Source organism: Peromyscus californicus, unplaced genomic scaffold (assembly GCF_007827085.1).
Source record: "Peromyscus californicus insignis strain IS unplaced genomic scaffold, ASM782708v3 Scaffold_5__1_contigs__length_169319896, whole genome shotgun sequence".
Lineage (NCBI taxonomy): Eukaryota > Metazoa > Chordata > Mammalia > Rodentia > Cricetidae > Peromyscus > Peromyscus californicus.
In genome coordinates this window covers 46,866,456-46,888,511 of record NW_026294573.1, presented here as the reverse complement: position 1 = coordinate 46,888,511, position 22,056 = coordinate 46,866,456, and the positions used below count along the sequence as shown (strand labels likewise).

At 43.2% G+C, this 22,056-nt stretch overlaps 2 protein-coding genes across 3 annotated transcripts in view; one reads left to right on the top strand and one right to left on the bottom strand.

Moving 5' to 3' along the window:
* C8b (complement C8 beta chain) overlaps positions 1-22,056 on the top strand; it is a 103,001-nt gene that overhangs the window by 68,805 nt on the left and 12,140 nt on the right. The window lies entirely within an intron of this gene.
* The window catches only part of C8a (complement C8 alpha chain), a 59,631-nt gene that overhangs the window by 25,480 nt on the left and 12,095 nt on the right, over positions 1-22,056 (bottom strand). For both annotated transcript variants that reach the window (XM_052718294.1, XM_052718293.1), the window contains exons 2-7: positions 19,690-19,783; positions 15,811-15,955; positions 14,152-14,299; positions 7,565-7,754; positions 5,593-5,793; positions 4,704-4,944 (exon numbers count right to left, since the gene is read on the bottom strand). In XM_052718294.1, the coding sequence (XP_052574254.1) occupies positions 4,704-4,944; positions 5,593-5,793; positions 7,565-7,754; positions 14,152-14,299; positions 15,811-15,955; positions 19,690-19,783 (1,019 nt within the window). The remainder of the gene's footprint in view (positions 1-4,703; positions 4,945-5,592; positions 5,794-7,564; positions 7,755-14,151; positions 14,300-15,810; positions 15,956-19,689; positions 19,784-22,056) is intronic.

Here is a 22,056-nt window from a genome sequence, read left to right as displayed (position 1 = left end):
TCCCTCAGTGATGGGTTGTGATGTGTAAGTCAAGTGAGTTCTTTCTTCCCAAGTTACTATTGGTCATAGTATTTGTCATAGCAACAGAGAAGCTGATTAGGACAAGCCAACTAGGGAGTGAACAGTGATTTCCTAAATTTAAGATAGGGCCATATAAAAAGAGGGACTTGCCTCCCTGGTCAAGAGAGGTCTCTCAGAAATGTTGGCTTTGAAATTGAGGTCTGAATGATTGGAACACTGCTATGAAAAACTTCAGAGGGAGGAATAGTTGAGACAGAGGGGACAGCCTATAAGAAGACCCTGGGTTAAAGTTAGCCAGCGACATAGAATCCCACAGAGCAGTGGTGACGACCAGAGATGAAGAGAATAAATGAGAGAGAAACATGAAAGCCCATCACACTCCTGCAGGAGGCAGCTAAGGGATGTCAGTGGTTTGCACAAGATGGGTAGCAACAGAGTCGGGAGGTGAGATGGCCACATGGACTTTGGAAGGAAGCCAACAAGCCTCACCAGGAAGAAGGAGGATTTGGGATTTACACAAATGAGGATCATAGTGGTCTCTTTCAACTGGTACACAGCACAAACACAGCAAATATGGCTATGTGAGTCAATACAGGAACACACAAACACTGAGGAAATTGTAGAGGCAGGCCAGAGTGGGAGGGAGCCTACAAAGGTGAGCTGATGTTTGTCCAGTCAGGAAGTGTTGGAGGGATGAGCCTTACAGAACAAGAGAGAACTAATGCAGAGGAGAGAGAAAGCATACAGAAACCATCAGAACAGGATCACTGAAGAATGTCATCTACTCTAGGAAAACTGCAACTTGACGGCATTCCAGACAGGCCAGAATGGAGAACATGCTCCTCACTCCCTATTAAAGCCCAGCCCAGGGACAAACGGTGAGTGCCAAAGAAGGAATGAGAGGAAAAAAACATGTCCAGATACCTAAATTCTAGGCCACAGCCATAATGATTCCTGCAGAGGGTAGAGGGCTGCCAGGAGCAGGCTTGAGGAAGGGTTAGGATCACACTGGAGTCTTACATTGCCTCCCCCAAGTACAGTCTCCTCTTGATTTTTTTTTTTAAATGCGCGGTGCCATGCTGTCTTCGGAAAAAAGCATTTGATCTAAAGGACATATTAGAAGAAAAACAGCCTTGTGCATCCTCTGAAGCAAACCCAAGGACAAAGGAGTCCCCAGCGCAAACCAGTGTGTTTACTGAACTCTTTCCATGCTAAGGTCAGCCATGTGAAACATGAGAGTGGACCACCTAGGATGTCTAATAGAAAGTGCACTTAATAGACTATAAATTAAAGTCATAGAGATCAAGAAGGTGTAAAGGACAGGGGCAAAGAAGAGTAGAGATAGAAAAAAAGACATATACCTAGGAAGAAAGGGAATGGGGAGGGACGACAGAGCAAACCAGTCAGACATCAGATAGGGAAAGGGCGTGAGTGCTGCTGTTTGTCAAAGGAAAGAGGTAGAGATGTTTTTGTTCTTTGTAGGTTAATATGTAAATGACATTCTGATTTATTAGCGGTCTCCAGCAGATGAGGTGATGATTAGCACATTTCCATATTTATAGAAAAGCAACGCTAACTTTTTGGATTTATAGAAAATCAGCCCTTCACAAATAGCAAATTGTGCTATTATCGACATATGGCTTTCTATAAACAGAGCTGAGGTAATTATCCCGGGACAATTTGTCGGTGGGCTCCTTTTGAATATTAACCACTTTGGAAGCCCATTTCTGCCCTACATTATTTTAAAGAGGAGGGGGCACCAGATACCGCAGGCAACTCATTAGTAATCCAACACTACAGATAGGAGCCTAAACCACAAGAGAAGCACCACAGGTCCAAGGCTCTGAGGTCAGATTCTCTGCAGCCTTGGGCAAAGGAATTCACCTCCCAGATGAGCCTTGGTGTTCTTGTGTCTAACATTTGTCCAACACCATCCTCTAAGTGTTGTCACAAAGTTAAATGAGAATATAAGCAGTCATGCTAGCAATTTATTAAGTGCTCAATGATGTTGATTCTTTCCTCCCTCCCTTCCCTTTCTTTGAATGACTTGAAAAAGGACACACTTGAGCAGATTTTGAAACTCTTTTTATAATGACCTTATGTTGCTTATTTTGTATTTTAATATGACAGTACACATATATACATTCTTTATCTAACTGGAAAAGGTTTCCCAAAGCAATGACCTACCTTTGGTACTTAAAGTCTACTGTGCTGTTTTGTGGTTATTGATGTTTTCCAAAAATGTTGTAATCCATGCATTGATTTTGAGAGCTGTTTACTGCATTGCAACCCACATCTTGCAAAATGGGTAAAGGCACCATTATATCCCACGCACAAGCACAGTAAATGTTCAGAAGCATAACTTACATTATTACAAAAAAGAAAAGAGTACATGCACAGATGAACAAATTTCAAAAAGAACTAGCCAAGAGTCTGAGTTAACACTTCCTGTCTTGCTTTGCGCATTCACTTTGTCTTGGGCCTGTGCAGAGGCAGAAAAAAGACAGAAAAGCATGCGGTATGGTACTTGCTTTCAACAATGTTGTTATCTAATGGGGATGAAATACTAGTAATAGCTGAAAGTTACTTCAATACTACAGTGTGCATCGTTTCTATGATTTGGTTGAGGAAGAGGAGTAGACAGCCTGACATCTTAAAACTGAGCATTTGAACTTGGTTTTACAATAGGGATGAATCTTTCAATGTGTGATCATTCATGGATTAGGTCAGTGGTTCTCTCTAGAAAGTACCAGAATCATGCGGGGAGCATGTGAAAACAGCGTTCTGAGTGTACACTCCAGTAGAGTTTCCATCAGTTAGGTTTGGGGTAAGGGCTCGAGAATCCACTTTTCTGATGAGTTATTGGATGGTGTGATGTAGCTGGTTTTGAGCTCACATTGCAAACCACTGTTGTATGGCTTAAATGAGATCACGAAGACTATTGGTGTCATACAAAGGGATTTAAACACCATTCTTCATCTTTTAGGGTGTTAAATAAGAAACTAAAGTCATCGGATCTGTGAAGTACTTATCTGTTGGATAGCAACTGCTGAAAAGAGTTTAGATGGGCCCCCAAGCCTGACTCTGGAGACCATCTAGAAACTGGTGTCATAAGTGAAGGATGCAAGTCCAGCCTACCACAGAAGGGTGGGGTGGAAGAGAGAGGCTGAGAGGGAGGAATTGGGATGAATTTAGGTTTTCACTGACTAATTGCAAAGAGGTTCCTTTCCCAAAAACTCTACAGTCAAGACAAGTTTTTACATTTTAAATAACAAAGCTCTCAAAATTCTTTATTTATGAAAAGGTAATGTGAGGTTATAAGAAGAGTGTAGTTTAAGAGATTAAAGCCAGTCTTGAGTTGAAATCCTCCCTGTGGTGCTTATTCTAATGAATCTCACCTCCCTGGAAATGGGAACATGCTACTTTAGAGTCAGAATCAGTAAAGACACTGTAAACCATGCTCTGGTGGTTAGTTTTAACTGCTAACTTGACATAGTCAAGTCTCAGACTCCTAGCAATAGTGGAGAAGGCACCTGAACTGGCCTTCCCCTGTAATCAGATTAGTGACTACCCTAATTGTCATCATAGAACCTACATCCAGTAACTGATGGAAGCAGATGCAGTGATCCACAGTCAAGCACTGGGCTGAGCTCCTGGAGTTGAGTTGAAAAGAGAGAGGAGGGATCATATGAGCGAGAGGGGGTCAAGATCATAATGGGGAAAACGACAGAGACAGCTGACCTGAGCAAGTGGGAGCTCAGACTCTGGGACTGACAGCTAGGGAGCCTGCATGGGACCAAACTAGGCCCTCTGAATGTGGGTGACAGTTGTGTGGCTTGATCTGTTTGTGGAGCCCCTGGCAGTGGAACAAGGACTTATCCCGGGTCCATGAACTGACTTTTTGGAGCCCATTCCCTATGGTAGGATACCTTGCTCAGCCTTGATGAAGTGGGGAGGGGCTTGGACCTGCCTCAACTTGGTATGCTATACTTTGTTGACTCCTCAAGGGAGGCCTTACCCCCTCTGAGGAGTGGATAGAGGATGGGAATGGGGGAAAGGGGGCAAGAGAAGGGGAGGGAGAGGAAACTGGGGTTGTTATGAAAAATGAAAAAAAAATTAATTCAAAAAAAAAGCTTGTCTAAGCCAGGCATGATGATATACACCTTTGATCCCAGCACTTGAGAGACAGAGGCAGGTGAATCTCTGTGAGTTCAAGGCTAGCCTGGTATATAAAAGCTGTTACACAAAGAAACCCTGTCTAGAAAAACCAAAAGTATTTAAAAAAAAAAAAAAAAAGAGTTTGTCTAGATCAAGTTAGCCTGTGGTTATAGCTGCAAAGAATTATCTTGATTATATTAACTGAGGAGGGAAGACCTGCCCACTGTGGGTGGACTATTCCCTTGGCAGGATCCGGGAGCAGATCTGAGTTCTATATAAGCACAAGCATGCAGGCCTTCATTTTTCTCCACTTCTTGACTATAGATGCCATTTGACCAGTTGTCTCAAGTCCCACCACCATCATTCTCTACAATAGTGGACTGTCACCTGGAACTGAGATAAATCCTTTCTCACCTGATTGGTTTTGGGTGGGGTATTGCACCCCAGCAACAACAAAATGAAACAAAGACACATGTCCCAGTGTGTGTGACGCTCACTGCGCATGTCACTCTGGATCTACTTACGGCCATCTTTCATTTTCTGTTTGTCAAGCACCAGAACGTATTCATAAATGCCACCCATGGTTCCAGAGGTGATGTAGTGGGTTCCGTAGTCATTGATGAACTTAGCATACATTCCATAGTTGAACTGCTCTGGGAGCTCCATCAGTGACTGCAGCATTCCTTCATCCAGCACAATGTTGTGCCTCCTCATCTTAAAATGTGCAGTCTGTACCTTTGTAGACACTCTCATGAAGCTGAATCTCTTCCAACAGCATCCAAATGAGGCAAAAGAACAACAAAAGCATGTGAAGTGAACACAAAGGTCAGCCTTTAGTAGCTGAGGAAAACACAGTCATCAACACATGGAAGAAAATATTCTTAGATTTGACAAGCACATATTGGATACCAAGGTACAAAAGACTTCTCTCATGTATTCCCCTCTGTTCTTTACCCCACCCAGGTCATGTTCACAGTAACTCCCACATGGGTTAGGTACCGAGGGGCAAATGTCTGCTAGATAGATGAGCATACAAAGCTTCTTATTTATTTGAAAACATAAGTCTTCTTTTAGAAACCTTGACTGTCAAATTTAGAGGGCCAGGCTGGTTTTCTTTAATCCAGCCATTCTATGTGTTTTCCTATATGTTCTAGGTAAACATGCAAAGATTGGGTGGGGGGTGCAGAATGATAGGTATTCTAGTCTTCGAGTGTAACTCTATTCCATTTGTGATGATGAGTCTGTGTGCAAAGGCATAATAAAAAACAAACATGATCACCACTGATCAGACACTTCCAATTACACAAGCAAATTAAGGTTCAATTACTACTGTACTTTCTAATGCAATTAACATACTACGTGTTCAGTGTAGATTATGGAATACTGCAAGATGCAGACTTTATGTTCCAATACCTTCTCATTATACTTGCTTAACTCTTCCATGAATGAAAATTTGTCGGACCAGAATACATTCGCCGTCAGTGTTATAGGAACTTTTGCTGGGCCTATGCCAAAGGTTATGCCATTTGACTGTGACTTGTCCGTTTTTATTTTAGAAAAGAGCTCATTTGCATCATCATAGAGCTCTGAGGAGATTAAAGTATCTGCCAGGGCCTGAAAAGAGAAAACTAGACGTTAGCAAACTTTGTGCATGCTTCTCAGATGATATGTGCCCTCAGAATCTTTGCTTTGTATGCTATCTGAAACCCCAGATTGGTGTGATTCCTGTCGGAAGCTAATCCATGCCTCAGACTGACGCTTGCTAAAATAGAGAAAATACAGCAATTGGTGTCAAGTGGAATTTCTAAGATATTTATTTACACACTACATACACACTTGCTTGTTCCTGCATGCAGATGATTATGTTAAAATGTTAATTATATTCAAAGCATAGCTTTTCTTGAGGGTGAGGAGTTGCTCATCTTTTATGAAGGACAGCTGCTTGCTTGCACTTTGGACAGTCGCTGAAAGCCATGTCTGGGCATTGACCTGGGTAGAAAGGGGTCAAGAAGGCTTATAAGGATAATAATAATCCCAGCAAGTGGAATTTAGTGCAACCCACAAATGTTCAGCGATTTCTTTCCCTGCACTTGACAAGGTTGCATTTACTAGTTGACTTAAGCACGGCCATAGAAGTACACCTTTCGGAGCTTGTGACCCTAAAGGCACATGCTGCGATGGTGCCTTCATCAGTGAGTCGCTGAGAGTCTGTGATGCTCAGACAGATACATTAGCCTTAAAGACTTCAGAACCCTGTGACTATATCTAGACTATCCATTTTGCCTGGCACACAGACCCTACATCTTTCTTGTAATTAGGAAAATGGCATTATCAGTGTTTTTCAGCATGACTTTTCAGAGTCTGATATCCAATACAAGTGACCACAGAACTGGAGAAGCAAATGTCTTAAAAACAGACCCCACATGGTTGCCAGTGCTTCCTATCAATACTTGAGAATGGGGAGGATGTGTCTAGATAATTGCTCATTCCATCTGCATTTGTAGATGTGTGCAGGTCTAATGTACATGGGTCATATATATAGCGTATATGTCCACTCTCCTAAGGGATGCATGATCTGGTCTTAGTTTGAACAGATCTGGTGAGAATCTTGTTTCTGCCAACTATTGCAGTACAGCTTTGGGAATGACGCTGTATTCCTTTGTGTTTTCTTTCTAATATCTGAAAGGGACATTGACATGTGTATCTCATGTTACTGCTATGAAGATTAAGTGGCAGAACTTACATGGAAGATCTGGCCACACACAGCAAGCTTTCAGTGAGGTGGGCAGTAAGAACACCACCCCAGGTTGAAAGTAAGGACATGAGTGGCCTTGAGCTGGCTCTGAATCATACTATGAGCCTTGTGATGATGCTCTGAGTGACCAGGAAACCACAGGGGTTTAAAAATGGAGAGTCACATGGACCACCAGCAGGTTGTAATCCCTTTTGAAAAGAACATTTTTTTAAAAAAGCAAAATCATATTAAGAAGGAAAGTATGAAAATGACAGCTCTAAGTCACTCTTGGTGAAGCGTGGGGAGTAGGGGTCAGTCCTAATCCCGCCTTTCAGATTGGGAGAGTGTCCCAGGGAGAAATGGCACATGAGTTGCTCACTGTCTTTTGTAGTTAGAGTTTAACAGAGCCACGTCATGGAACAGGGATGGAGAAGGCAGTCCAGATCTGTTTCACTGCTTTGGGAATGGAGCCAAGATCGAGCAGTTGGTGGCTATGTTCAAGCTATAGCTCTCCTACACTCGCCTCTCATAAGCCTCGACACTGAGCATGTATGGGCAGCAGATATGAAGGAGCCTTCATTCACCGGAAAGCCCTGTGGAAAATAAAAGCCTCCACAGCAAGCAATCTCCCTCCATCTCCATCAGACTTACGTCAAAGTGGTACTTAAGGAAGTTGTAGGGTTTCCGAAAATATTTCTCATCATCCCCATAATAGAGGCGCTCACAGGTAGGGTCATACTGGAGCTTCCTCCAGTCACCATTGTACACAGTCTCACACTGGCCGCCGTAATACTTGGCATCATACACACTCTGGGCTTCCTCTTCAGTGAGGATATTGTACCTAAGTTGAAAAAACAGCATTTTGGAAAAATCTTTGCAAAGGGAAAGAAAATGTAACATGTCATCCTCTAGAACATGTTGTAGCTGGTAGGTTAAGAACTGGTTCCACCGAGTGTGTTTGTTGGAGCCCTGGGGTTCCTTCAAGTACCTTGAAGGCACAGAGAAGGGTAGGCAATACTGAGCGACTGGGTGGACTAATCCTGGGCCCCCAGGGAGCCTTTAACCAGAGCATCTTGGCCAGTGTCCTAAGGAGGCCTTTCTGATTAGCTGTTAAGTTAGGGGACAACATGAACAGTTATTAAGAATTCAAGCACAGAAGGCAGTTAAGGTAGTGCCACAGATAGCTGTGTGAGCTCAGGCAAATCATTTCATCTCTCTGCCTCACTATAGTCATTTGTTAAAAGCAGTTAGTAATAGTACCACCCTCCTAGGGTTAGATATACATTAGTACATGTAAAGGCATCATAGACAGGGTGGCATATATTATGCTGAATAGATATTGTCATGGCTTGAATAAGAATGACCTCATAGGCTCCTGTATTTGAATGCTTGGTCCCCAGTTCACTAAAATGTTTTGGGAAATATTAAGAGATGTGACCTTGTTGGAGGAGGTGTGTCACTGGGGATGGGATTTGAGGTTTCAGAAGTCCATGCCTGACATACCCAGCTAGCTCTCTCTTCCTCCTGCCTGTGAGTGAGATGTAAGCTCTCAGCTACCACTCCAGCACCATGCCTGCCTGCCTGCTGCCATGATCCCTGCCGTGAGTGGTAGTGACTCTCACCCTCTGGAACCATGAGTCCCAAATTAAACACTTTGTGTTATAAGTTGCCTTTGTCATGGTGTTTTAATCACTGCAATAGAAAAGTAACTTTGATAGACACCTCTACTGCTATTGTTAGAATTAGTTCAGAAAAAGGCTGTGATACTAGAAAGCGAATTTGAATAATCATGTGTAAGGCTCTAATCCTCAGAAAAATCCATTGTCTTTGAGGCAGCCTGGGATGAAAAATGTGCACAGTGTGAATATCAGAAAGACTCCTGGGTAATTTCCAGCTCTGCCACTTCCTGAAACTGTGACTTTGTCACCATGCCGTAGACATTAGAGATGATTAAAAGTTCTAAGACTGGACATAAAAGTCTCTTATACAACAAATAATAAAAGTATTGCTTCTTTCTGCCTCTCAAACTCTTCTGTAGCCTCTGAGACTCAACTCAAAAGTTGCCTCCTCCATATGGCCTTCTTTGAATGCTCTAGTCACGTTCCCCTGGCTTCCTGGCAGTCAGTACTTACCTTTGGCATGGCACTCCCATGACTGTCTATGCACTCTGTGACAGGCACAATGGCCGAAAGGGAACAAAAGATAAATGACTATAACCTACCTCAAAGAATAAATGGGTAGTTGCAGAGCACCTGACATAACTTAGAAGTTCAATGTGTGCGCCTGTCTGTCTCCACTTCCTTTCTCCACCTCTTCCTTACTAGAAGACGTGATGTAAGAATAGCTATGATGAATTGAATGTATACTGAACTAGACATTTAACACACATTAACTTTAGACCTCATGACAACTTTGCCAATGCAGAAATGGAAGCTCAAAAAGATGAAATAATTCGCCTACAGTCACAATGGATTTTTTTTCCCTTCAAGTTGTTTTTGACACTAAAGTTTAGGTTCTGTGCCCTTATCTCTACCCTCCAATTATTATCTGCCTACCCACTGAGCATGTTTCTGTCTGAAGTTTAAAAGCACAGCCTTGGAAACGTACCAAACAAAAACTCAGAGCAACAGTGGGCCTCAAAACTAACCATTAGGCCTACTGTATTTGGGAAAGCCCCAGCGGAAGTGGAAAGGCGCAGTTAAAACTCTACACTATTAGAAATCTATGTATTTGTACAAAGAATGCACAGACAAGGCTATTCATTGCAGCACTGTTTGTAAGAGGGAGGATGGGAGTTGTGATTTGGATGGAAACTGATCTCCACAGACTCTAATTTGAATACTTAGTCCCCAGATGAAGGTGCTGTTTCGAGAGGTTGTGAAACCTTCCATTGTGGGCCTCACTAGGGGAAATGTGTCTTGGGGCATAGGCTTTGAGGTATGTAGCCTCCCCCTTCTTGTTTCTGAATCTATCAAGTGGTGAGCAAGCAACCTCACTGCATTGCCATCACATCTGCAGGACACTCCCGTTGCCATGCCTCCGCCCATGATGGGCTGCACCCTCAAGCCACAAGCCAAAATTAATGGTTCCTCCCCCTAAGTTGCTTCTTGAAGATAATTTGGTTGCAGATATTATGAGAAAAGTAGCTACCACAATGAGAAGGGATCCAGTTGTCTTTCAGTGAGAGGTAGTCAAATAAAATCTTCTGTAATTACAAAGGAGTCAGCAAACATATTTTATAAAGGCTCAGACAGTAAATATGTTGGACCTTGCAGCAGTATGTCAAATGTGTTGCTGATTGGTCAATGAATAAGTCACTGATTGGTCAGTGGCCAGGCAGGAAGTATAGGCGGGACTAACAGAGAGAATGGAGAGAACAGGAAGCTGGGTGAGGGAGACACTGCCAGCCGCCATCAGGACAAGGAAGATGTAAAGTACCGGTAAGCCACAAGCCACGTGGCAAGGTATAGATTAATAGAAATGGATTAATTTAAGCTGTAAGAACAGTTAGCAAGAAGCCTGCCACGGCCATACAGTTTGTAACCAATATAAGTCTCTGTGTTTACTTGGTCGGGTCTGAGTGACTGTGGGACTGGCAGGTGAGAGAGTTTGTCCTGACTGTGGGCCAGGCAGGAAAACTCTAGCTACATATAGGCTTTAACTGATGCTCTTTAACTGCCATTTTAAGGTGAAAGCTGTGTACTAATAAAACTTTGTTTATAAAGACAACAGGATTTTGCCTTCAGACTATTGCTAATCCTTGTTACACGACACTGTGTTTCTTTTTTAAAATGAGATAGAGAATATGTGTTTAAAGAGGAAATCATCAAATGGTATTCAGTTTTAAAAGTGTGTGACAACAAAACAAGACCAAAATTTCTTTCTTGTTTTTGGAAGAGAGAGAACATAAAGTTGAATGGGTACAAAGTTAGGGCATCTTGGATGATTTGGGGGAGGTTATAGAAACATGATCAAAATATGTTGTATGGACAACATTTTTTAGCTAAAAAACAAAAGTGGGTAACAGATGTATGTCATGATCATATTTATATAAGTACTACCCGCATTTTTAAGACAATCATATAGGTTTGTTTCCCAGATAGTATATGGAGTTAACCTATTTTTAAACCTAATCTGGAAGTGCCTGAACCATATTTTACAAGGTCAGCTCTAGGGAGGGAACGGACAGAGGACCATTGGGTGAGGTGCCAGCATATAAGTAGAGCACATGAAGACCCAGGTTTGCCTCAAGTATATATTCTACATTTAACAATAAATAAAAATTTGAAGCTGGGAAATGCTTAAATTAGGATTAAAATATCAAGAAAAGTTTCCAAGACCTTGAAAAGTACAGAATTATGTCAAAATATCAACTGCTTGGAGGCAATAGCATCGTTTCACTTTCTAAGTCAACCAGAATCCTCTTTGATTGTGTTGTGGCCTAATTTTGACTTCAAATGCTCATAGGTTGGCATTCTAAGCACCAGAATCTCAAAATGTGACGTCAGTTGGAGACAGATCCCTTAAAGAAGTAATTAAGTGAGGTCGGAGAGCTGGCTCAGTGGTTAAGAGCACCAGCTTCTCTTTCAGAGGACCTAGGTTCAATTCCCAGCACCCACATGGCAGCTTACAACAGTCTCTAACTCCAGTTCCAGGGGATCCGACACCCTCATACAGACATATATGCAGGCAAAACAATGCACATGAAGTAAAAATAAAGTTTAAAAAAAAAACTTTAAAAAGAAAGTAATTAAGTTAAAATAAAGGCACTATAGTTAAGTCTTATCCCAGAGAATAAAGTTGAAGTTAGGACAGAGAGTGTATGAGACTCTATAAACTCTGTGAAAACCCAGGAAGATGACAGCCACCTGCGAGCCCAGGAGAAAGCCCTCAGAAGGAACCAGCCCTGCTGACATCTTATTCTCAGCGTCCAGTTTCCAGAGCCATGACAAAATACACTTGTTGTTTCAGCTGCCCAGTGTAGGGTGTTTTGTTACGGCCATCCTAGTGAAAAGCTACAACTGGTTTGAAGAGCAGCACATTGCCTGGGGCTGCGTGTGTGAGTCTTCGTGCAGGTACAGGCTCCAAACAGTCTGGTGAGGGGGTTGAGGTCTCAAGACAACTAAGCGTTATGAATGAGAGCTGAGAGCTGCCTGACAGTTGACAGTGTCCCCGAGTGGGCTGGGCCCTGACTGGGTCACTTGTGACAATTACTACCTCAAACATTTCCTTCTCTGCCGAGGGGTGGCTGCTAACATTGACATGTTTCAGTGGAGCCTAGAGTCACCGAGAAGTGAGTACAGAACATACTCTGACAGAATGAAGGATGTGGAGAGCGTGAGTCATAAGCAACTTCTGCCCTCAGGGGGCTGATATTCCAGGTAGAGGACAAGGCCAAAGGCAAAGACAGAATAGCAGGAAACTGGCCACACCAGACAATTGCCATGAGCTAGCCCTTGTGCTGGGACGTGGGGAGGCTGAGATGACGAGGAGTTCTGTGCCTCAGCAGGTGGACACCCTAAGAGTTGTCTTTATCCCTGGTAGTTGCATATTGGGATAGCCAGATAGGATGCTCTGTGAACTTTAGGAGTGGCTAAGGCAATCCAGGCATAGCCAAGAGCTGGTGAGGGACACGTTCTAGATTTCCTAGAAGTCATGCTGAGCAGTCCTATTAATAGTATACTTGGGTGCCTTAAAAATATCAGATTGGGGGCCGGGCGGTGGTGGCGCACGCCTTTAATCCCAGCACTCGGGAGGCAGAGCCAGGCGGATCTCTGTGAGTTCGAGGCCAGCCTGGTCTCCAAAGCGAGTTCCAGGAAAGGCGCAAAGCTACACAGAGAAACCCTGTCTCGAAAAAACCAAAAAAAAAAAAAAATATCAGATTGGTATCTTAAACATCAGAACTCAATTTTTTCTCTAGTTCTATATGCAAAATCAAGGTTTTCCTTGAGGTTGGTTTCTAGTGAGAGCTTTTTGGGGGGCATACAGACAGCTCCCCTTTTTATGTCCTCATGTAGATTCTTGTCTGTACAGTTGTGGAAATAGATTGCAGTATCTCTCCATCTATTTCTATGGATGCCAGTTCTTTTGGGTTAGGGCTCCACATTTCTGATCTCATTCAACCTTAATTACTCCCTCAGATCCCTGTCTACAAATGCAATCGCTTTGGGTGCTTGTGTTTCTGACATAATTGGAGAGGCCACTGTTCGGTCTATAACACTAGACAAGAAGTCATCCAGGTCAGGATATAGACAAAGATACTGCAGAAAGAAGAAATAAAATTCATGAATGCTCAGAAGGACTGGGTGTGAGGCATTTGGGAAACTGAGCCTGGATGTAAGGTGTATAGTGAAGAGAAATGAGATTGAAGCTGACTTCAGCTCAGCAGAGAAGCTCTAGTCTGAGAGGTAAATCAAACAATGACGAGGTGGAGGCTCAAGCCTCTGTCTTACCACGAAGCCCATTTTCTTTGCACTGTATCACACTATCACACTGTATCATACTGTATCACACTGTATCACACTGTATCACACTGTTAGCTTGTCCAGAGTGCAGTGAGCAAGGCTGCTGGCAATGTCAGGACCGTCTGGGGAAAGCTGCCTTTGGGGACATCTAGGAAGGTTTCATGGAAGATAATAGCCTTGGAAATGAGGAAAGGGACAGCAGAGAGGGGAGAAGGTCCCTCGGGTAGGAAAAGAGGGACAGTGTGGGTGATGCCCCATTACCAGGACCGTGCAAGCTACCCTAGGAAACAAGAGCTGCTTGTAGCTACAGGTACCCTGCTGTGGAATAATCCTTCTGTACGCTGTAAAAATGTGTTGCTCTCATTGTTAATAAAAAGCTGATTGGCCAATAGCTAGACAGGATTTTGGGGGCAGAGAGAATGCTAGGAAGAAAAAGGGGGAGTCTGAGGGGTCTCAAGCCAGACATGGAAGAAGCAATGTAGGAAGTTCATAGATGAGGTAAACGAGCCTCAGGGCAGCACATAGATAAGTAGAAATGGGTTAATTTCAGTTGTAAGAGCTGGCCTGAGACAAGCCTAAGCTATCAGCTGAGCATTTATAATTAATATTAAGTTTTTGTGGTTATTTGGGGAGCAGCTGGAGGGACAGAGAAATTCCAACTACGGTACCGTCGAGAGAAACCTTCAAAAACAGACTTATTCTGCCTCAAAATTGTTGTCCACAGTGAGAGAGGAATCATTTGACACTCTTGAACAGCCACAGGTGGCCACTCACCCAAAAGCTGCCCTTTCTGATCCTGGGATTGGGTCATATTGATGGCAGTCATCCTCAGTGACCATGGTGTCCTCACAGTTTTCCTCATCAGAGCCATCGAGGCAGTCATTGTCTCCATTACATAGCAGGTGGCGTTTCAAGCAGCGACCTAAGGGAGACAAGGCTGAGGGTGCTTCCTAAACCATATTCCCCAACATCTGTCGTCACGGGCTTCCCTACTTTTGCCCTCCAGTCTTTCCTCTTCTTTCTGTTTGCACCACCTCTTCCATCCTTGCTAGCTCTCTAGCTCTGTGCTGTGTCCCTTGGCTCAGGCTTACCCATCTCTCCCTCTCAAATCCAACCTCCACCTCAAACCCACCACTCATCCCCTAAAACACCAGCCTGCCCATGCCACTTTCTTGCTCTGTATCTGCCAAGGGTTCTTGTAGTGCTTTGAAAGAAAATGGCCCCCTTAGGCTCACAGGGAGTGGCACTATTAAGAGGTGTGGCCTCACTGGAGTAGTTGTGGCTTTGTTGGAGGAAGCATGTCACTGGGGGAGGGCTTTGAGGTCTCAGAAGCTCAAGCCAGGGCTAGGGTGACTCACTGTCTCTTCCTGTCGATCCAGATGTAGAACACTTAGCTTCTTCTCCAGCACCATGTCATCCAGTGTGCCACCATAACAATAATGGACCTCTGAACTGTAAGCCAGCCCCCAATTAAATGTTTTCCTTTGTAAGAGTTGCTGTGGTCATGGTGTCTCTTCATTGTGATAGAAACCCTAACTAAGATAGTCCCCATCCTTCCAAATGTCAAAGTCTGAACCCTCATTGCCCACCTTGTTCCTGGTTACCTTAGGGATCCATCACCCAACCTGACTTCTTTCTAAAGCCCTCTTGCTACAAAGATTCTGGGAAGAGTGTAAGTCCCTAAATTTTCATGTTTTTCACATGCCTTCTTCTGGAAGCTTCAACTGTATTTTCCAAACCTCAACTCAAATGCTATTTTAAGGACTGTCCTGAGTTCCCAAAGCTTATTTGGGTGTCCCCTGCTAGAGAATTGCACACAACCCAAGACTATCCCATGAAACTACAATTGACCTCTTGTAGGTTTCTCTTCCAAACAGATTAGGACAATTTTAATTTGTTTTTAATTTGCATATTAACAGCAGGTGGTACACTGCCTGGAACTTAATATGTACCTAGTGTTTGTTTAATAAATGTTATCTATTAACTATGTTTTGCACTTTCTCAAAATTAATAAAAATATATATATACAGATGAATCAAAATTATATGGGCTGGCTCAGCAGTCAAGAATGTGTGCTGCTCCTGCATAGGACCTGCATTCAGTTCTGAGCGTCCATACCAGGTGGGGGCTCATATCAAATAGGCTATAACTCCACCTCCAGAGGATCTGATGCCCTCTTCTGGCCTATATGGGCACCTGCACTCACGCATGCACATACCACTCTTCTACACATGAGTACACATAATTTAAAAAAAAATAAAATAAGTATTTTTTTAATTACATGGGTTACTAGCTTGACTTAAAATGCAGATTTCTGGACCCTTTCTCAAACCTCTAATAGTTAGGAGTCTCCACTTTAACCAACTTCCAAGTACTTACTTGGCACACTGTGTTTGACAAGCACAGCTGTTGTTGTAGTGGGATGCTACTCACCTGTCTCTCCACACTGGAAATCCTGTCCACACTGTGCTTGCCTCAGACAAGGTGTGGGGCTGTTACAGCTGGCCTCCTCCCAAATATCACCACTGCAGATGGTTCCCCCAAACTTGCTTGGCTGCAAGAGGCTCCGGTGTCGGTACTAAATCGGATTGTGAACCAGACATAGTCTTGTCAATCAATCATCCAAGAGCTATGCAGGCAGGTCTCAGCTCAACATAAGGAATAACTGTTTCATGATTGAAAGCTGCCTTCAGGGCTGTCTTATAAAGGGACAAATGAGCATGCACCGTGGTGTTCAGACAGGTGGCACAATCATCAGCTGGAATTCTGAAGACAGATGTGAAGGATGACATGAAAGGCTGGGATGGATGTGTTCTGAAGGTCTTACTTCTTAGGGAAGACCTCTGTTCCCATAGTCAACCAGCTATAAGTGTTTATCTTTCAAAGTCCATGGCTTCTGTCCCCTGGAAAGCCTTCCCTGGCTCAATCCTGTACTCCGCAAACCTTCCTTCTTCCTTAGCACTTGTCAAATAAGGCAGTGACAAAGCATCTGCCTACTTGTCTATCCTGCTCACCATCTTTGTGAGAAAATCACAGGTGGAGATGGAGCAGTGAAGGGAGTGAAGGAAGGACAGCCTTAGGTGGCTCCATGGATTCAGACTTGATCTGTGGTCAGGTACACTTCTAGAGGCCATTGCCACTTTGCCTTTGCAGTTTGGGGGCATGTTGGTTTGTTTGTTTGTTTCTGGACTTGCCATCTGCTCTTTATTTGGCATACATCTCATGTGGTTCTGATAGGGATGGCCTGCCTCCCTCTTTCCCCAGTCACAAAGGAAGGTGAACACAAGACAGGCCTTGATGGCCAGAGCATCATATCTGTGTGTTTGCAATAACTGCTTCAGGGATTGGTCTCGACTCAACCTGAGCCAATAATACTTGTCTCTTATGATTCTATTTTCGGGAAAAGTGACATTTCTGGAAATCATGGGCACCATGTAGCTACATACCTACTATGTAGAAATAAAGAGATTTCAAAAGAAACATTATCTCAACCCCCGAATCCAGCCTTGACTACAGACGAGTAAATACTTGTTGATAAAAGGACAGGAAGAATTAAAACACACACCAACTTTGGGGCTCTCGAGTTTCATGATAAAGACTTTCTGAAAAATACACAAGGGCCAGGTACTGCTGTAGAAACAGGGGGCCAAAAATTAGGGTATCAAGAGAAATGGGAGGTCTCATTGCCACCTTCCAGAAGCTTAGAGTTTAGTTGAGATACAATATATAATGATACGAAACACACTGCCTGGAAAGCATCCATGGAGTGATTGGCAATGAAACGTTTAGCCCTGTGCCTTCTGCCCTTGACCTTGGCTCAGCCAAAAGTCCTTCCCCCAAGAATGTTAACAAGTCAAGAAGCGGTGATTTGAGCATCTGTGAGTTGCTTCTTGAATCTGTGAGTCCCTGGTACTTTTGCCCTGATTGAAGTCTCAGGTCTGCCTTTCTCAATGGGCAACCTCCGACAGTGGACGATGGTGCCCGTCCCCTCCACTTGCCTGGGAAAGCCAGACTTGACAATGTGTTTATGTAAAGCATTGCTGCAGTGCCTGGGACATGGGAAGCCTTGATAAATGGTGAGAATTAGTGTCATCATTGTCCTTCCTCTTGTGTCTGTACTTGAACAATGCTGGAAGCCTTCAGGTTCATTTCTATCAGTGCCCTGTTTACTAAGTTGCTATCAAATAATGGGGACAGTGGGTTGTAGGGAAGCGAGTGTCAGTACTCCCTGAGGGACTTCTCTGTGCTGTTGCCTGTGGCTTGTGCCATTAAAGCATAATTTTCTTTTCTATGTAGTAGATAATGTTTCTTTCCAGAAATGCACATCTTTGTTTGGGTGACTTTGAGAAGAGGAAACATATTAATAAATAAAACAAAGGTGGTCCTTTACTTAAATAATTAACAAGATTTAATATCTTAAGGATTTCTTCATAGACACGTATATCTTTCTAAGTATTTAAGGAAGTAATTCAATTCTGTTATAAACTGTAAGAGATTCCCTAAGCAATCTGGTACCTAAACAAAAACACATGAGAAAAAGGCAAGTTTAAGATATTCAATAGGTTGAGTAATGGCCACCAAAAAGTATAATTCCAAATCTGCAAAAGGTTTTAATTTGCCCTTATTTGCAAAATAGTTTGCTGAAAATGTTAGCAGTTTTGAGATGTGACTATTTTGGGTTTGCTGAGTAGCCCAAAGTACTATCATACTTTCTTAGAAGAAGGAGGTACAGGGACATTGCAGGCAGACACACGGGGGAGAAACCACAGAAGAAAAGGAAGCAGTGTGTCTACAAAGACAGAAGGGAGAGATGCAGCCATAGGCCGAGGACTATGAGCAGCTACCAGCAGTGGGTGAAGCAAAGCACATATTCTCCCTTGGACTCTCCAAAAGGAGGCAGGGACCACTCACACCTCTATAGCTTTCCCTGGCCTCCAGGACCCCGAGGAGACAAATGTCTCTTGTGTAAAGCTACCATGTTTGTAGAAATGTATTATTGTTGACTTGGGAGATTAATATATATCAAGATGAAGTGAGAATGCAGGAGCCAACTTTCAGTGGTGAGGTTTGAGGGTGCTTTGTCATTTCTTTGAGCTAGGAAAGGCAGAATGCTGAATTTTAGAGCTGGAAGTTCAATAATTCAGGTCTAAATTGTGTTTCCACTACTTCTTAGCTCTGTGGGCTCTTTTAGCAACTCAACAACATTCACAGTACATCTCAGCTTGTTAGGTGAGTCTAGAGGCAGAGTAAGACCAATGGCCCCCACAGAAGCTCTGCTGAGAGAAGATGGGGCTCAGTTCAAAGCCATGGAGGAGTCAGAGAGGGGGTAGAGACCATGCTTATAAAAATCCAGGCTGTTTGTCAGACACTTGCTGTGTGCCATGTGCCTTTGTCCATGTCACTCATTCAGTCCTCAGGAACTCACCCTGTAGGCACTGTTCTGCTGCTGCAGTGAGGTGCAGAACGGATAGAGAAAAATAAGCCCCAAGTAACAGAGCAGGTAAGAGGCAACATCATACCCGAACAGTAGAACTGCAGGGTAAACACTTGAACTTGACAGTATTACCCTGACACAATGGATTCAGCCAGTAGTGTTTGAAGCCAAAAAGCTGGAGATGATGTAGCCCACCAGGATATATCCCATACAAAGGCAGGCTTTGCCTGAAGGAATTCATAAACAATATATAACACGGTACATGTTAGACTGCTTGTTGTCAACCTCAGCCGGTGCTTCTGAGTAAATGGGATTTTATGCTTATCTTTTCATACGAGACTGGATTTAGGGACTACCTTGAATCATTCAAAAGTGTCTAAATGAACACCATGGACATACCTGTGTGTTGGATGTGCTGCATTTTTCACCCATGGGAATATGCTTGGTGGCATTGCTGAGCATCTATAAGGCCCAGGGAGCAGCTCAGAGTTTTGTTGCTCAGCTGCCTGTGGGCAACTTGGCTCTTTATTACTATGCCACCTAGCAGTCCTTCCAGATTACCCTCATTAGAGGGCAAAATGTTGGTCAGGACCCAGAGAATCCAGGGAGCTTCAGTGTGCTGTGTCCTGGTGGCTATTTTCCTGTGTCATAACACAGACACTTTCAGCAGCCTTGCCCCATGATGCCTTATAAACAAAATCAGGAGAGGTAGACCCAAGCCTCACCACCCAGGTACCAGAGGTTTCCAAACGCCTAAGATGCATCCAGTTTCTCTCTGGAGCCCTAGTTTTCTAGTCCCAGCTGCTTATTTCCATTGGCACCTAATGCACAAATGAGATATGCAATACCCCAAGATGCAATGCTCCTTGATGGCTTACCTTTTTGTCCTGACATGGAAAACAATCTGTCCATTCTGACCAGTTGCTCAACTGACAATCAACTGCTTCAGGGGTTGCAGCCCGTGGAACTCGCCTAAAAGGAGCAAAGACCCCTGTATCAATTTTGAGATTCCAAACTAAAGCAAAAGAGAATTGTGTGTACACTTTGCTGCCAGTGAAAGTGTGCTTTGTAAGAAATTAAGAAAGAGTACTTATCCTACTCCTATTAAAGGCTAATGTAGTACTGGAGAGCTTAAATAAACTACTGAGGTAGGCAGTTTACAAGGATAAGTTAGCCCAGCGTGACTGGGGCTGAACACACCCCTTTCTCAGCAAGGCCGTTGGTCACTCTGCCCTAGCAATTCCCCTTTTGTGGTTAGTTTGTGTTCAGACACATCCCGGTACTAGAAATGAGCCAAACTGGTTTTAGTTGCAGACACAGTCAGGCAAACTATGTTCTCAGAATGAATTTTTAGGGTATTATGCATGATGGTGTGTGTGTGTGATTACAATTATAGGATGCAAAACCCATGTCTTCCCTTTAGAAAGTCCACATTTCTACCTGTCAATCAACAGTTATGGGAACAGAGACCACCAAACCCTGCCTCTAACAAACTGCCCTTCTGGACTCATAAAAGGAAGCCATGAGCTCTAACTTGGGGCTCTTGAGCAATCATGCCACCTGCTGCTCCCCTAAAGGGCACCCTGCACTGCACTTACAAGTAACACCCCTTGCTACATTGCTAGTTGTATGTACTTCAATTCTTCGAACAAGATACCGAGAACCTGAGACACAGCCCAGTCGAGACAACAAGCACCATCAACACTGTCCCTTTACATCTCTATCAGTGTCAGATAGCTCAAATGATGACCATTTTAGAGATATGAGTCCTCCAGTGACTGGCATTTTTTTTTTTTTCATGAGCCAAAGAAGCAGAAACTTCTGTGGTTAGACACAATTGAGGCCAGGCTCTGGCTTCAAAGACTTAAGTAAATTACTTAATGTCTCAAAGCTGTTGTCTCATTGGTAAAACTATGTTGAAAATAGCATTATCCAACACAGTTACTGAAAGCACATAAAAATACTTATTAAATGTTTACTAACAGTTGTCTTTAAGTGTGGTGTGCTGGGATATTACCTAGACCATATTATTTAGTCTTTATAACCATCCTAGGAGGTAAATATCATGTCTCTTTTATTTCACTAGAGATAGAACCTGTGCTTAGACCTTAATTTAAACTTTTCAGCCTCCCCAACTATGAAAACAATAACATTTACCATTTAAGGCACCAGGCCTGGCTGTGGATGTGGTTTGGTGGTAGAGTGTACAAGCATTGCCTATCATGTACGGAAAAAGCCATCAGCCACAGGAATTTGTGATAGACTCCTGTACCAACTAAAGTAAGTGGCTATTTTAACTCACAGCTCAAGCAACTGCTTTTCCTCCAGGCAACCAGCATGCTGGCAAGCTGCAAGTTCTTGGGGCTTCTTCTCATTTTCCCTTAGAATGATTTCAAAATATCTAGTCTAGGATTAGGGTTTAACAAGTTGAATAACTTTTTCTGCTTTAAGGACTTACTACACAACTTTCATTTTATCCCTTTGAATTGGTGATAGTGCCTTGATTTGTGTCAAGACCATGGCAGTTTCACCACCAAAGTCCACCCGCAGTGTAAATATAAACACAGTGAAAAGGGAAAACAATGTCCCAGTATCACCAGGAAAATGGTTTTAGACATACTTGGGCCTGTGAATTCAAAACAAATATTCTGGTAATACAGAGACATTACTTGTAATTTTTGTTGTGTTTATAGTTGCCCTGGGGGGTCTATATACCACACTTGGAGAAACTGATCGTCAAAAGATGTTTAAAAAATAGAATAACACTAACCCAACCATCCTGTCAAAGAAAATGTTAGTGTCCTGATCACAAATTCCTTTCCTACTCACAAATTCTTTTCCATTTCTCTCTTGACCTTTGCTCTGAGACTCATTCCTATTAAGAGCTACCTCACACCAGCTCCTGTCACATGTCTTTTCTCTCCTCTCTTGTGATCATGGCTTTCCTCCATGGTCATATGCTGAACCTCGTAGCCTCCAGCAGAGGTATTCCTCTGAGCGATCCATTCATACCTGCTCTGAGCCCCATCGCCCCGCCCAGCCACAGCTTAGAGCTCAATGATTCCCAAGAGGCTTTTTTTTAAACCTCACTAGGACATACATTATCTTGATACCAAACCTTCTTCCCTATCAGTAAGACCCCTGTTATGTTCACTCTTCTTTATATCCAGATTTTATTCTGTGGAGGTCACTCTGAACTCTTACCTAGGTATGTTTCCCTCATCACACCTACCCATCGAACCCAG